At 31.8% G+C, this 16,663-nt stretch overlaps 1 protein-coding gene across 1 annotated transcript; it reads left to right on the top strand.

Moving 5' to 3' along the window:
- The first annotated feature begins 1,948 nt into the window (after nucleotides 1-1,948).
- On the top strand, nucleotides 1,949-10,836 carry LOC139510969 (scavenger receptor cysteine-rich domain superfamily protein-like). The gene is made up of 5 exons (XM_071297528.1): nucleotides 1,949-1,997; nucleotides 4,008-4,155; nucleotides 9,467-9,669; nucleotides 10,037-10,193; nucleotides 10,596-10,836. Exons 1-5 carry the CDS (start codon nucleotides 1,949-1,951, stop codon nucleotides 10,834-10,836), a joined length of 798 nt encoding a protein of 265 aa, XP_071153629.1.
- Nucleotides 10,837-16,663: the final 5,827 nt, after the last annotated feature.

Genomic DNA, 16,663 nt, shown 5'->3' with positions numbered 1-16,663 from the left:
AACCAAACAAGAACGAAGGTGAAGAGCATTTTGGACCCAAAATTCTAAAACGCTGTGCCAAATACGGCTAAGGTAATCTATCAGTGGGATAAGAAAAGATAGTTACTCTTTTTCCAAACGTTTGGCAGGAAATAAGTTCGTAAATACGTATCGCATAGAGTACAAACAAGATGAACTAGATTTATTTTATCAAATTGAACTTGAGCTAATGGATACTATCGAAACGAGACAGTTTGCTTCATCCTGATCTTCTCCTCATGAACGAATACAAAGTAGAATACATGAATAATATAATGATTCAGACTTATCAATTGTAAAATTCCCATTATTCAGCAGTGACAAACCCGTTTAAATATCTTCTTTCCGTATTGTTTCTCGTGCATTTTTGACTAATTGAACTTCTTAAACAGGGGAGTTACAGAAAGGGATTTTAGTGAAAGCCTTCATCATGTTCATATTAAGAAACAAATTGTCGTTAAAGTCAACATGTGACGTCTGTCACTCAGTTCAGACAGAACATGGTTGCATCATTTTGTTGAGGCTTTTCATGTATCAATTATCATCCTTTTCTGAATATGTCAATGTCTACTCAGAATGAATATTTATCTCCGTAGAGAGCATAACATCTGTCTGTTGGAAAAGACTATATAATGACCATTTTTTTAAAATTCATATCATATTTAAACGTAAATAATGTATTAAACATTGGTATTTTCCAAATAAATGCAAGAGAAGAACAATAAACCAAAAGGACTTTATATGTTCTCATTTTACTATTTCCTTCTTTTTTTATTTATTTTTTAATGATTTTTTTTTAAACATATGCTTAAACACAAAATGTTTACCCTAATGTTATATTGATGTTTATTCGATAAATATACACATATTTTACAATAAACTGATATCGCTTTCCGAATTCGAAGGAATGAAAAAAATATAATTTGAAGAAATAGATAGAAATTAAAATAAGTTGAGAGCCTTTTTAGAACTAAATAATACACACCGAGAAAATGTGGAGTTTTTAAGGAGTATATACATTAAGACTTTGTGGTCAACTACTTGAAACATATGGTAGTCATGTTTATATCAAGGAATGACTTTGAAGCATTTTGAAGATTTTCATACAATGAGATTTTATCAATTTTATGCAGCTTTGAGCATTTATTGATGTGAATAATTCTCTGTTTTGATATACATTCATTTTCAATTCTGACAATTTTCGTAGATTCCATAAACAAAAATTTAGATTACGGATGAAGATTTAGATTGATTTTCCCTGAATTATGAATTCATTTTCCTGTGATTGTTTTACCTAAGCTGTGGATTCTGACCTTGAAAAATATTGCCCGAGATATAAACGCGATCATGCAAGTATTGCATTAACTAACAAATTAACTGTTGTTTTAACGGCTTTATCATCTCAATAGTACCTTTATCTTGATAAAAGTATATTATACCTTGCACAGAGTTTTTAAAAATCCATAGAATAATAAAGATCTTAAACAAAAAGACAAGACTGTTCTGGTTTATCAGTTTCTCTGAATTAAATGCCGAAATTTCGAAACGGATACATACCGATTGCACATTCTTAGTGTAACAGGTTCATTTATCCCTTTCAATTTGAGGCCTTTTTATATGTAAAATTCTTCCAACCAAATAATTCCAAAACAAATCAACAGCTAGATTGCAATAAACATACTGAGGGGCCGTTTGTATTAATTGTATTGTCTCTTCTTGCAAAGTCACATGATTTTTATTTGGTGCTTTTTTTTTTGTTTTTTCTCCGCCCTTTTGTGATGGTAACGGTATAAATTTCGGAACAGCGCAAATACTAGGTAACATACCATGTTATATTTGTTGAACAATAACGTAGTCATAGACATGATACTAATTGATGTATCCACTTTTTTCCCTGAATAAGACAAAAACCTGAACACGACATATTGAAATGCTTTTCCAACTTTTGTTTATATGTGGATCAGTTTTCCTTGTTAAAGGTAAGTTACAGTTGTAATAATTTGTGAAAACTAGAGGCCCTTAGTGCTTGCATAGCTCACTTGGTACGGTATATCTTTTTCAGATTAATGATCAGCTTTATTGCAACCAATTATAAATCTGTTTCAGTGACAGTTTTCATATTCACTGTTTATCTTTATCTTTCTCGTTTTCATAATCTGCTTCAAACGCAAAAAAAAAGAAAAAAATCATTCAAGGTCATTATGACGATTTCTGTCATATTGACTATTTTGTAGATTTTATTTTACTGAAACTTTTGTTGCTAACAACAAGACAACACATGAATAAGGATGCATTGTCTAAACATATGCTACAAGAAAAGAATGTACACAGATTATAAATTATATATGATCAAGACCTGGACGCTATTTCCGCAATTTCATTCAGAACTTGACTTATGCAATAGTTTCAGCGTGACTTTTAAAAAACTTAACATTTTTTAAGTAGTTGAAAGATGATTTTTCTACCACAAAAGTCATCAACAGTGCTATGTATAACATACCCATTTTAAAAATAACCGTTCTGTGTTTGAATGTCGCTTTGATATCTTTCGCATTATCCTCTTCAACAGCTTTACAATATTTTGCACGACTTAACAAAGTTTTGATTTATCCATCATGTCTTATGTAAATGGAATAAAGTCATCGTTTGTTTTACTTTATGACCTTTTTTATGACATTCTTGCTCTGAATTGTGTTTGGTTATCTTTTGAGGAACTAACTTGGGAACATTCGAGTAGCCCCGATATTTATCGTTATCTTTTACATCCATATTAATTTACCAAAAAAATCATTAAATTCTTAAATGAATGACATGTTATTGTACAAGTGAGGTACCAACTTCAAACTTGGTAACATTTTTTGCAGAAAAATATATAGCCAGTACTGAAAGACAAATGTCTTCTCAATCAGTTGTGTGTGCAAAGGACTTAAATGGGGATTTTATTGCATTTCTTAGGGCTTATCAACATTTTGTGAGATGTTAGTTTAAGAGCTACCACTTTTTTCGAATGTTTAAGGGGGGGGAGAGAAGGGGGCTTTAGGACGATTAGCTGCTCTACACCTTTAGGTATCGTTACTATAGTAACTTGTATATTATTATACCTTTCATATATTTTAGACAATTCTATTGGGTGAAACGTTATCACGTGACATGGAATAATTCAGTTGTTTTTCGTTCATTACAAGGAAGGATGAATAACCCTAAAAATTTCAACCAGCGGTGAATAACCCTATTATTCGCCGGCGAATAACCTTTTGAGTTTGTTGATTTGTACTTGAGTTATCTCCCATGAAAATGACGTCACAGACGTAAATAAACAAAATTGCAGCATTTACGTTACACTGGAACCCACCGAGAGACGAGGAAATAAGGCATTAGACATGAATAGTGGCAGCAGCTGATGATATTTTACAAAAAGATACTACCTTTGTTGTACATTCTAGAAATTCTAGAACACAAATGTATGTTCAAACGTCAGCTTGTCTTTGTTATTGTTATGTAAAGAATATAGAAAATGAAAAAAATCGTGTTTTCATGATCCTAGCCAAAACAAAATAATTATAAGTATTGACTGCTTCTTTTTGTAACTTCATAGGGTTGTAAAAGCGTTGACCGTGCGCACATTTTTAACGCTTTTACACCACAAAAAAGGTACAAAAAGAAGCAGTCAATTCTTAAATATAGTCACTGTGTTAATTGACACCAATGACAAATATAGTGATGAGTGTTTTTTTTAAATTTAAAACTATAAAAATTGTACCAAGTCTTACATGTCTTATGCTATAAATTAACATGAGAGGGGATGTCCTTATGGATTTTTGTAACAATAAAAAGACATTTAAATAAATCTTTAAATCAAATAAATCTGTTTAAAAAACATTACGTTTGTACATACTCTGAACTAGTTTGTCCATTTTAAATACAAATATTGCTTTCAATAGAGTAGTCTCTATGACAAATCTAAAAATTATCGACTTTATATCTTTTAGGTCAAACCACATTAACTTTAGCCGGTAACGGAGCGACGTCGTCACAAGGTCGAGTTGAAGTCACATGGAACAACATCAAAGGGACTGTATGCAAAAATAACTTCACTGATCTTTCGGCTTCAGTTGTTTGCAGACAACTAAATTTTACGTAAGTGGCTTAGTGTTTAAAATTTCCAAATTATAAATATAATCATTGAATTCTACAAATGCACCTTTATATAATTATTCAGAACATATTCATTTCCAGGATTATTTTCTTACAATTAAATAGTTCGCGATTTTTGTGTTCCCTTTGGTGACAGTACTTTTTCCTTGGCAGTTTCTGTTTGGCTGAATTAGGTATTTGTAATGAATACGTTAAATGGACGCCACTAGTGCGAGTTGTTAGAGCAAAGTCTCTCCTACATTGCTTTGATATTGACATATTAAGAAACCAACACGTTTCTACTATACAAGTCATACGAAATCAGTTTTCTGGTGGTTTTCATGTCAAGCAATTATAAAATCAGAGAGATAAACGAGATATGTTTATTTGTGTTTTTTTCATACTGTTAATCAATTTTGTTTTAAAATTTGTTTAATTAAAGTTTTTTTTGTCATAATCGATCGATAATGTATTCTTTGCATGCTTGTTTACATACTTTTTTAGTATGAGGCTTTCGCACTTGCGCTCTGTAGGTAGCACTTCTATTCAAGGGAAGTATTTTGAGTATGAAACGAAATAATTCGAAAGCATTTCACTTTTAAAGATTTGGATTAAGAAAGGATTTCATTGAATGTAAAATATATATGTACATAGTTTTATAGTAAAACTAAATCATTCAAGTACTTAATCATTTTCAACTTTTTTGTTCAATTTGACTTTAAAGATTAGGCAGAAAGATTATGTGCCTTTCATTTTTAAATCTTTTAGTCTAGGATCAAGGTCAAAGCTAAATGTACTTTTGATAGACAGAAACGTGTGCAGGACGAGATATTCCGGAATATAACTTAAGAACTTTACTTTGAAATAGAAACACACATTATTAAAAAGATGAACATTCCTACGCATCTAAAGCTTATCATACTGACGGTAATGGACAGAATTTCATTGAGCAAAAGACACAATTTGCTTTTGCATATCATTTTGTAAAAGATCAAGCAATTACTAAAATATACGGCGATAAGTGCAGAAGGGTTGTTTGGAAAAGATTTCCAGATTGTAAAAACAATTTCAAATAAGGTTTTCAGGACGCATATGTAAAGTTAAATATTCTCAGAGAAGAATTTGTGTTGATAATAATTTCAAACTAAAAGACAAATTGAAAGAGTTGATATTACTTTGCTTCATAAAAAAAGAATGGCCAACGTAGATACAAGTATCTTGTCTTAGGGAGGGATAAATCCTACTTTGTAAAGAATCACTCTGATTCAAACAAAAAATTCTCTGAAACTGATATTATCAAGATGCTTGATTTCTTGATTGACAACATATTTGTTACGTTCGGAGGACGTGTTTTTCAACAGACTGTCGGCATTCCAATGGGAACAAACTGTGTCCCTCTACTCGCCGACTTGTTTCTTTATTATTATGAGGCTGACTTCATGCAGGAACTTCTTAGGAAGAAAGATAAGAAGTTAGCAATATCCTTTAACTCTACTTTCCGCTATATAGATGATGTTCTTTCACTAAACAATTCAAAATTTGGTGACTATGTGGAACGCATCTATCCAATCGAACTAGAGATAAAGGATACTACAGATACAGTTAAGTCGGCTTCATATCTTGACTTACATCTAGAAATTGACAATGAGGGTCGGTTGAAAACAAAACTTTACGACAAAAGAGATGATTTCAGCTTTCCAATTGTGAACTTTCCATTTCTAAGTAGCAACATTCCAGCAGCACCTGCATACGGGGTATATATCTTCCAATTGATACGATATTCCCGTGCTTGCATTTCCTATCATGATTTTCTTGATAGAGGTTTGCTGCTCACAAGGAAGCTATTAAACCAAGAGTTCCAAATGGTGAAGTTGAAATCATCCCTTCGTAAATTTTACGGACGCCATCACGAGTTGGTTGACCGTTATGGAATAACCGTTTCACAAATGATATCGGATATGTTCCTTACGTCTTAACTACAATCCCCTTCCCTTTCATGAATATGACCTACCGAATTAGACTATTTACCGGATTTGTAATCACTTAAGCAACACGACGGGTGCCACATGTGGAGCAGGATCTGCTTACCCTTCCGGAGCACCTGAGATCACCCCTAGTTTTTGGTGGGGTTCGTGTTGTTTATTCTTTAGTTTTCTATGTTGTGTCGTGTGTACTATTGTTTTTCTGTTTGTCTTTTTTATTTTTAGCCATGGCGTTGTCAGTTTGTTTTAGATTTATGAGTTTGACTGTCCCTTTGGTATCTTTCGTCCCTCTTTTGATAAAAGTAAAGAAAAATATTAGACTAAGTTGATACAGACAGGGATTTCCAGATGTGAACACAATAATTATTAACATTTAAATCAATGACAGAAAACATACCATAAAAATAAGTACAATAAGAGTTAATCAGTGTACAATATCCTTTAAAATTAGGTAGAAATTAGATAATCATAATTACTCATTTAAATTTTGTCATTAAACGTCTACGTGTATAAACTAATTGATGGTGTAAGGAATTATACCTGCACACTTAGAATCTATACTATCTATTCAGAACATATCATAGACATTGGCACTAATATAAAACGTTAACTTTGTGTTAGCTTGCATTTTCTGTATCCGATTTGTTTAAACAAACTAAGACATATATTTTCAAGCTATTGATACAATTGTCATAATTTCTGTTAAACCAATATTCGAAACATAACAAATTTCAAACAAAATACTGTAAATTCAGAAATTATTGCGAGGTTTTTATTATTGCGAATAATGCGACAGAGTTGTAAACGCAATAATTAAAACTCGCATTTTGTAATATCTTAACTGAATTAAGCATGACTTTTCTCAAAATCGTAATAATTAAAATCGCATTTAATTTAAAATGACAAAATCGCAATAATAAATGAATGCAATAATTTCTGAATTTACAGTATTTTATTCTGTTGAATATTAATATAATTTTTACTGTTATTACGGATTGTTTTCTGCGATATTTATTTAACGTGGCCCGGTACTTAAACATCCCGTCAATGTGTTTGTATTATATTTCATTTTTTCTGGTGTGTTTTTTATATGCGACTTTATGTGTTTCGTTGGTTCTTTTAACGTGACTCTGTAGTTTAAAATATCCTGTCAGTATGTTATTGTTCTATTATAAAAAAGAAAATACGTAGAACCACAAATGTCAAAATTATTTAATGACTTAGTTGAATAAACCATTTGTGGATTCTTCTACATTCTATAAAATCATCCCTTCGTAAATTTTACGGACGCCATCACGAGTTGGTTGACCGTTATGGAATAACCGTTTCACAAATGATATCGGATATGTTCCTTACGTCGTAACTACAATCCCCTTCCCTTTCATGAATATGACCTACCGAATTAGACTATTTACCGGATTTGTAATCACTTAAGCAACACGACGGGTGCCACATGTGGAGCAGGATCTGCTTACCCTTCCGGAGCACCTGAGATCACCCCTAGTTTTTGGTGGGGTTCGTGTTGTTTATTCTTTAGTTTTCTATGTTGTGTCGTGTGTACTATTGTTTTTCTGTTTGTCTTTTTTATTTTTAGCCATGGCGTTGTCAGTTTGTTTTAGATTTATGAGTTTGACTGTCCCTTTGGTATCTTTCGTCCCTCTTTTGATAAAAGTAAAGAAAAATATTAGACTAAGTTGATACAGACAGGGATTTCCAGATGTGAACACAATAATTATTAACATTTAAATCAATGACAGAAAACATACCATAAAAATAAGTACAATAAGAGTTAATCAGTGTACAATATCCTTTAAAATTAGGTAGAAATTAGATAATCATAATTACTCATTTAAATTTTGTCATTAAACGTCTACGTGTATAAACTAATTGATGGTGTAAGGAATTATACCTGCACACTTAGAATCTATACTATCTATTCAGAACATATCATAGACATTGGCACTAATATAAAACGTTAACTTTGTGTTAGCTTGCATTTTCTGTATCCGATTTGTTTAAACAAACTAAGACATATATTTTCAAGCTATTGATACAATTGTCATAATTTCTGTTAAACCAATATTCGAAACATAACAAATTTCAAACAAAATACTGTAAATTCAGAAATTATTGCGAGGTTTTTATTATTGCGAATAATGCGACAGAGTTGTAAACGCAATAATTAAAACTCGCATTTTGTAATATCTTAACTGAATTAAGCATGACTTTTCTCAAAATCGTAATAATTAAAATCGCATTTAATTTAAAATGACAAAATCGCAATAATAAATGAACGCAATAATTTCTGAATTTACAGTATTTTATTCTGTTGAATATTAATATAATTTTTACTGTTATTACGGATTGTTTTAGGCGATATTTATTTAACGTGGCCCGGTACTTAAACATCCCGTCAATGTGTTTGTATTATATTTCATTTTTTCTGGTGTGTTTTTTATATGCGACTTTATGTGTTTCGTTGGTTCTTTTAACGTGACTCTGTACTTTAAAATATCCTGTCAGTATGTTATTGTTCTATTATAAAAAAGAAAATACGTAGAACCACAAATGTCAAAATTATTTAATGACTTAGTTGAATAAACCATTTGTGGATTCTTCTACATTCTATAAAACTTTTTTTTTATTTTTAAAATTCCATTATTTCCATCAGTTGCTTGTTGCACTGTCTTCAACAAGTCCAAGCTCCTTGTGAAGCATACATATAAATTTCAATTCTAGTAGAACCACAAACGTCAAAATTATTTAATGACATAGTTAAATGAACCATTTGTGGATTCTTATAAATTCTTTAAAACTTTTGGAATATTTTTAATCTCGATCTATTTCTGAAAATAATTCTTAGATACTTTTGATTTTTTAACCCTGTATGATTACATTGCCCATTTAAAATTTTACAGTTTGTGTATAAACATTGAACAACAAAAAAATGTGTGACGTATAAATTTCCGAAGTCAGACACGCGAAATTGTTTCTTTTAAAATTGTAACTCGATGATGACTGCTGTACCCATGATTTGACTAATTTATATATTATGTCTGTTTAGTTCACGTATCATTGTAAATGTAACAGAATTTTATGAGACTGTCGTACAAAGTGAGCAGTTTAGCGCTATAAAACCAGGTTTAATTCACCATTTTCTACATTTGAAAATGCCTGTACCAAGTCCGGGAATATGACAGTTGTTGTCCATCCGTTTTTGGTGTGTTTTGTCATTAAATTTGCCATGTGATAAGGGACATTCCGATTTGATTTTCCTCTGAGTTCAGTATTTTTGTGATTCTAACTTTTGCAATGCTTATTTTTCTTGTTAGTAATGGTGGTGTGGCTGTAACTGATGGGCGGTTTGGAGCAGGGACTGGAACTATATTGCTAGATAATGTTAATTGTAATGGGACTGAACAAGATATTTTAGAGTGTTCATATGATAATCAGACAAATTGTGTACACAGCGATGACATTGGTGTGATATGTAATGGAACAACTAGCGTACCCATAACTGTACAACCTTCCAACTGTACGTTTGAATTGTATTCAAGCGCATCATTTATCTTGTTTGTGTAATTATACAATCTAGATTATACATCTATTTCAGCAAACAATTTCATTTGTATTTACATGTACATTAGTAAGGGAAATTTCAAACGAAACAATCGCTTCGATTGAAGGCGGTTGTCTTAAATTATGATATTAGATTTACAAAGACTGCTTTACTTCATTTTCCATAACCAGTTCAATATGTTCAATTTGTATTCTTTTATTTTCTTTTAAACCCCCTCATTTAAGGTTTGAAATGATGCCTTTAAAGAAAAAATAAATATCTAAGCAGGCAGATAGTATTGATTACTTGTGAAAATAATGGTATAATTGTTTTATCAATTTAGGTACACCTGACAACCTTGATATACGTCTAGTCGGGCCAGCAAATTTAATCGGTGTCGGATATGTAGAGGTACGGAGAAACGGTGTATGGGGATCGGTATGCGACGACCTCTGGGGGAAACAAGATGCTCAAGTTGTATGTCGAATGTTATGCTACGAGTAAGTTCATAAGAAAAACATGACACTATGAACACCACTTACATATGTTTTATGCATTTACTTAATTATAAGATTTACCATGGAGCCTTTGCAGTAATGTAATGTAATCTGTTACAAAGGAGACAAACAGATCAGATGATCGACCTTAAAGAAGAACAAACAAAAGTAAAGTATGTACATAGAGGCAACAGAGGTATACCGGTGTTAAAAAGTAATCAAACAAAACAAATTCGAGTTACAAACTTAAAACGAGGAAAAAAGAGAACATCAGGAGCATTAAAGTGCAACAAAAACAAACGCCAGCATACACAGAAACGAATTAACTAACATATTTCTGACTTGGTATAGGACATTTTAAGAAAAATGATTGTGAAAATAACAATTGTTTTTCCTTCTTTGCAGTCCAAACAATGCTCAAGCAGGTGCACCTATAGATATTGATCATGCCAAAGATCAAGTTAGCACAACTTATCATCTCGATGATGTAGAATGTATCGGTACAGAAACTAACATAACCAATTGCACACAATCTGATGGTAATCACAACTGTGACGCCGTACAACAGGAGTTTGCCAGCGTTACTTGTGTACCACTTATAAATACACGACTAACCGGTAAGAGTTATTGTCTCTTGAATCGATAGTACATACTTAAGTACATGTGTGGCGTTTGAATAAAGGAACCATCCCCAATTCAGTTTTTGTATCAGGTCAGCATAACGTAGTACTAAACGGTCTGTGACTTGAAATATTCGTTTTAACATTTCGAAATCTATGAGACATGTTACAATTTAGTAGTAGAGTAGTATTAAGAACTAAATCATCATACTTGTATGGATATGATGTAATAAGAAGACTTGGAACAGGCGCGAAAATGCGGCGGGGTTAAACATGTTTTTTGAGATACCAATCTTCCCCCTATACCTCTAGCTAATGTAGAAAAAAAACAAACATACAATACGCACAGTAAAACTCAATTTAAGAGAAGTCCGCGTCCTATGTCAGAATATGTAACAAAAGAAACTATACAAACCCGTATATACAATTAAATCATACCAGTATTTATGGATATACTGTACATCAACTATATTGTTGTCTCTAGGACACATTACTCATTTTCATTCTTTATTTTATTTCTGGCTATTATTCTTCCAAATCAAATGGAAATATATTCATAACCATCTCATGGAGAGCAGCAAACCGTGTAAATAAAAATAGTTGTGCAAATGTATAAGAATAAATACTAAATAACTACAATTGTTTTGACAACAACTTCATGTCTCTATCTTGCAATACATATAAAACGATTGTTAGTGTATTTGTGCATGTATCTTAGTCTATACCATTATATGCATGAGATTTGAAATATATGTAAAGGAAAATTATAATACATGTAAATAAATACTACATACACAGTCCTTAATTATCCAAAATTTCGGACATCAATATATTCTTCATATTTGAAATGAAATGTCACACCCAGATATTGAGTAAGTTTTGTTGAATTGTTTGCGAAACAGTTATAAAAAAGTACTTCAAAATGTGAAAAAAAATGCAAATTTACTTAATGACAGATAAACGAGCGACAAATTAAATATTTAATAGGACTTGGATATTTGAGTTGTTTCTCCAATATTAAAAACTATTGTCACATTATAATGGTCTAACAAAAAATGTATCATAAACTAGGATAAAAAAACGAGATAATGTGCGTTTTCAGTTTTTGCTATTTTTCTTTATGAAGGCAAAAGTTACAGATTCCTAAAAATCCGTAAAAAAATATAATTGGACGTTCTCATTATGATTTTGAATAAAAAAATCTTATTTCGACAAACCTTATTTGAAATTTTTCTCGCTCATTTATTATCCTTCCATGACGAAATTTTGGCCAGATAGCATTTTATCTGAATTTTTAAGGTCCATTTCGTGTTCATTCTTTCAAACTTTATGACTTTGGCTTCTAAAACTTGGTAGGCTATTCATGAAACTCATATCTTGTACAAACGATTCCGACATTTTATCCGATGTATTATATTTTTGAAATTATATTGCGAGTATGCAAATTTGATAGTTTGAAAGTTTGATTGTCCTTCTGATTTTTAGTCTTTTCAAACAAATTTAGAACCTCCGATTTGAACATACTGTAAGTTTTTAAAGCTAATAAGTAGTGTATGGGTACTGCACCCAAACATCTGATAACTTCATCTATTATTAAGCATATACTTGTAATTCGAGACTAACTAGTCATGTATGAGTACTGCACCCAAAACATTTTCAACTACTGTTAAACATGTACTTTCATTTGCCTATGGTCTTTATGTGTAAATAACACTCACATTTATTTTTCATTTTCTTATCAGCACCGATTCCCGATTTGAATTGTGCAGGTGGAAATTTCAATATTCAATTTAGTCGGATACAAGATCCAAATTTGGACGAGAAGCATTTGACCATTTATCATCCTTATAACGGACCGTGCAATAAGGCAAAACAAACTTCTTCTAATATCATAACATATACCATAGCTTTTAACGGATGTGGAACAATAAATGTAAGTATAATTATCAAGTTAGCTTGAAGGTATATTAAAAAGTGTTCAAATCATGTATAGATCTGTAATCTCTAATTTGGTGCATCCTTTTGAATACATTATCTACTAACAAGAAGTTATATTGATAGTTGTCTTTTTCGTTCTTTCCATTTTTTGTCTTACTGCTCTAGTGTCTTAAATATGTGACCTGATTCTTAGACAATTTTTAATTACTGACGGTCATGTGCACTGTCATTCCATTTGCAATTGGCAATTGTTTGTTTTTTTATTTGTTCTTCTCAGTTCTGTTTTTTTATAGTTTACTTTTATAGTTGTATACTTCTTGATTAGTTTTTATGTTTCTTTGATTTGTAACTAATATAACTATGAACAAGTGTCTATCAAAATTTTGTTTGATTTGTAACAGATAATTCTTTAAAAAAATGTTATGCAAATTTGAAATTTTATACTATAAATCCTATAAAACATTACTTTTTAATGAAGCTTTTTTTTTTTTTTAAAGTTACCAAAAATTGATGTTTTTACTTTACTTATTTTAAATGTCTCTATATGTTGGCTGTTATTGAAGACGAATACCATTTTGTTCTTATTTGTCCAGCTTATAGATCTGTACAAACTCAATTTTACAAAAGTATTATTGTTCTTGGTCTCATGATCGCAAACTATGAAGTATACTGCATGCTTCTAGTAAGTCTCTAACGATTAAATTATGTAATAATAGGCGAGTGATATGAGAGCCAAATTTACATTTTTAATGCACCTACCTAACACACGGCTAAATTATATATCACTGGAAAGCTAAGAATGTGTACTTTCTAAATTTCAAAAGAAATTATGGTGCATTTTTTTTTTAAATCGAGGTCAAAGGTCATGGGTGCAATTTCAATTCACGGATACTTCCAGTACAAAAATCGAATCAAAAGAAATGCAAAAACGAAACAATTTTATCGGAATGCTGCATTACTGTTGGGAAAATATATTTCTATCATAGTATTAATTAATTTTGGTCGATTTTAACGGTAACGCATGTTACATAACGTTTTCTCTTGGAGTCTTTGAAAATCAACTATTAAGTCACATAAATGTATCTGTAGTCGCATTTGCATTATCAAAATCTTATAATACCTCCATATCATTTGAGTGCACGTATTTACAAACAGATATCTGCAAATTTGATATAAATAATCCGAAACAAAATATTTGAAGCAAGGGGAAAATATTACATATGACGTATTTTTAATTGTTTAGAAAAGTTCTATGATGAGCTGTACATTAAAATTGTCTCCTGTTTGTTTGAAAGGCTGCCATCCGCTTAAAGATCAGACAACCATAGGGCAGACCATTTTTTTCATTATTTTAGTGCAATATGTTGAGTCTGGATCATACCGCAATTTCATTTACATCACGAAATCAGATATGATAAGACTACTAACTAACCTGACTAAAATGAGTAAAGTGCTACTAGTATATTTATATCAACAAATTGACAATTTTAATATAAAGCATAAAAAGGAAAATATGATCACTCATTGTACGTAAAACTGTGTTTGGTTTTACTTTAGTCGGCCGCCGTGTATCTTGAGATACCTAATTAATAATCAAACAACACTTGACAAAGTAGTTTGTACTTTTTTTAAATTACGCAAGTAATGACGTTCGGCTACTTTGGCACTAAGTATTACTTTTTTATGCCCCACCTATGATAGAAGAGGGGCATTATGTTTTCTGGTCTGTGTCTCCGTTTGTCCGTTCGTTCGTCCGTCCGTGTGTCCTTTCTTCGCACTTTAGGTTAAAGCTTTTGGTCAAGGTAGTTTTTGATGAAGTTGAAATCCAATCCACTTGAAACTTAGTATACATGTTCCTCATGATATGATCTTTCTTAGTTTAATGCCAAATTATAGTTTTTACCATAATTTCATGGTCCACAGAACATAGAAAATGAAAGTGTGAAGTTCAGGTTAAAGTTTTTGGTCAAGGTAGTTTTTGATGAAGTTAAAGTCTCATCTACTTGAAACTTAGTACACATGTTCCCTATGATATGATCTTTCTAATTTTAATTCCAAATTAACGTTTTGACCACTGAACATGTTTCATTATAGTGCAAGTGGTGCATCCGTGTACTATGGATACATTATTGTTATATCTTGTTTCACCGCTTCAAACGGAGGACAAGGTTATCCTAACATTGAACCTTTTATTTGGCTTGCTTATGTTAAAATCCCGTTAGCGTATAACCTAAATGATCGCAACGTCGGACCAATGGGATGTTGGACCATTTAGGTGTCGGAATATTGCGATATCGGAATATTATAGCTTCATTTTAAACTTGTAATCTCATCATTCCTATCGGTCAACATATCCATACAAAGACAAATTCCTTGGCATGGGCATATATCAGTACAGCAGAGCTTTTGCTCAAAGCGGATACAAGATCTACTATATACAGATTGAATTAAAAATTGGGAATGGACATGAGGGATTTGTCAAAGAGACACCAACCCGTTAAAAATGCAGGCAACGGCCGCAGACCACCAATGGGTCACCAATGCAGCAAGAAACTCCCAAACCCGGAGGCGTTCTTCAGCTGGCCCCTAAACAAAAATGTACTAGCTTGAAATGATAATGGACGTCATACTAAGCTTCGAAATATACTCAAGAAATTAAAATAAAAAATCATACAAAACTAAGAAAGGTCAGAGGCTCCTGACTTGGGACAGGCGCAAAATTGCGCCGGGGTTAAACATGTTTTTTGAAATTTCAACCCTCCCCCTATACCTATGCCAATGCGTGAACAGATCAAATCTTGTAGAAAGTTGGATGACATCATACCGGACCTATGTTGTCTTTTAGTCAACCAAAGTCATACGGAAAACTTTTATTGTTTCTGTTGGTCGACATTGTCTTGGATAAATTTTTGACCCTCAGAAGAAAAATAATGCCATGTAGAATGTATGTCCCATTTTCAATTTTTCTAATCTCCTGAGCAGTCAAACTTGTTAATAGTTATCAAAGGCGTGTCCATAAATACGGTGCATTTGTAATGATAAATCTAAATTAAAAAGAGTAAATAAAAAATATTTACAGATAATATATACTAAAGCCATACATCGAAGAACTTTGTCAATAGAAATATCGCACGCTTTATAAACTGCAGCAGATGCGCCATCATCCAAAAGACAATACAGAAAGGTTTTTAAAGCAGATGGCATAATTTCAATTGAATAATCCAGTGAAAAGTTTTTAAATAATGGATATTTATCTGATTGGATTACAACTTTACCCTATATCTGCTCTCGTAAAATATTAGTAGCTGCATAAAGTGCTTGCAACCAGTTTCGCAGTCACTGCTCATATCTTTATTGACAGACTGTATATCACAGTCATTTTAAACGGGTAATATTCCGTCATAACGGCATAAGACAAAATTATAGAGCTACTGTATACAATATTGGAGGTACCTTGGCCTTGTAGAGGCTGTATACATGTAACTATAAATCGGCCATACATTTTTAGTTTTTGTTGAAGCTGATAATATGTTGTGTAGTTTTCTCGGCGGCGATCCTCGGGCAGAAATTAAGCCCGGTTAACTGATCAAGTAATTAAAGTTGTTAACTAGTCAGTATACTTCCGTGTGTAAAGGCACGTCATCTTTAATAGTCGAAATGTTAGTAAAAGCTGTTATATGTTCAGAATTAAATAGCTCTTTACTTTCTGATTTCAAATTTTGTAGCAAATATTTAGCGATACAAGCTCGATGGTATAAAGAGTTAATAGTAAAATTATCATGAGTTCTTTTGTAAATCAGATCATTGTAGGAGATATATGTAGTAACACTCAACACAGCTTGAGTTTGCTCCGCAGAGCATACCTTATGAAGTTGTGTAACTTGCTTATAGGCTTTATACATTTGCAAAATATAC

This window comes from Mytilus edulis, chromosome 2 (genome assembly GCF_963676685.1).
Source record: "Mytilus edulis chromosome 2, xbMytEdul2.2, whole genome shotgun sequence".
NCBI classification, from domain to species: domain Eukaryota; kingdom Metazoa; phylum Mollusca; class Bivalvia; order Mytilida; family Mytilidae; genus Mytilus; species Mytilus edulis.
Note: the sequence above shows the minus strand (reverse complement) of the source record. Positions and strands in the feature narration are given on the sequence as shown.

What these genes read in the sequence shown, in the direction of transcription:
- LOC139510969 (XM_071297528.1), top strand. Translation starts at nt 1,949, where the DNA reads ATGCTTTTCCAACTTTTGTTTATATGTGGATCAGTTTTCCTTGTTAAA. An exon ending in TGCAGACAACTAAATTTTAC is followed by an intron (nt 4,156 to 9,466) that starts GTAAGTGGCTTA and finishes TTTTCTTGTTAG; the next exon opens with TAATGGTGGTGTGGCTGTAA. An exon ending in AACTGTACAACCTTCCAACT is followed by an intron (nt 9,670 to 10,036) that starts GTACGTTTGAAT and finishes TTATCAATTTAG; the next exon opens with GTACACCTGACAACCTTGAT.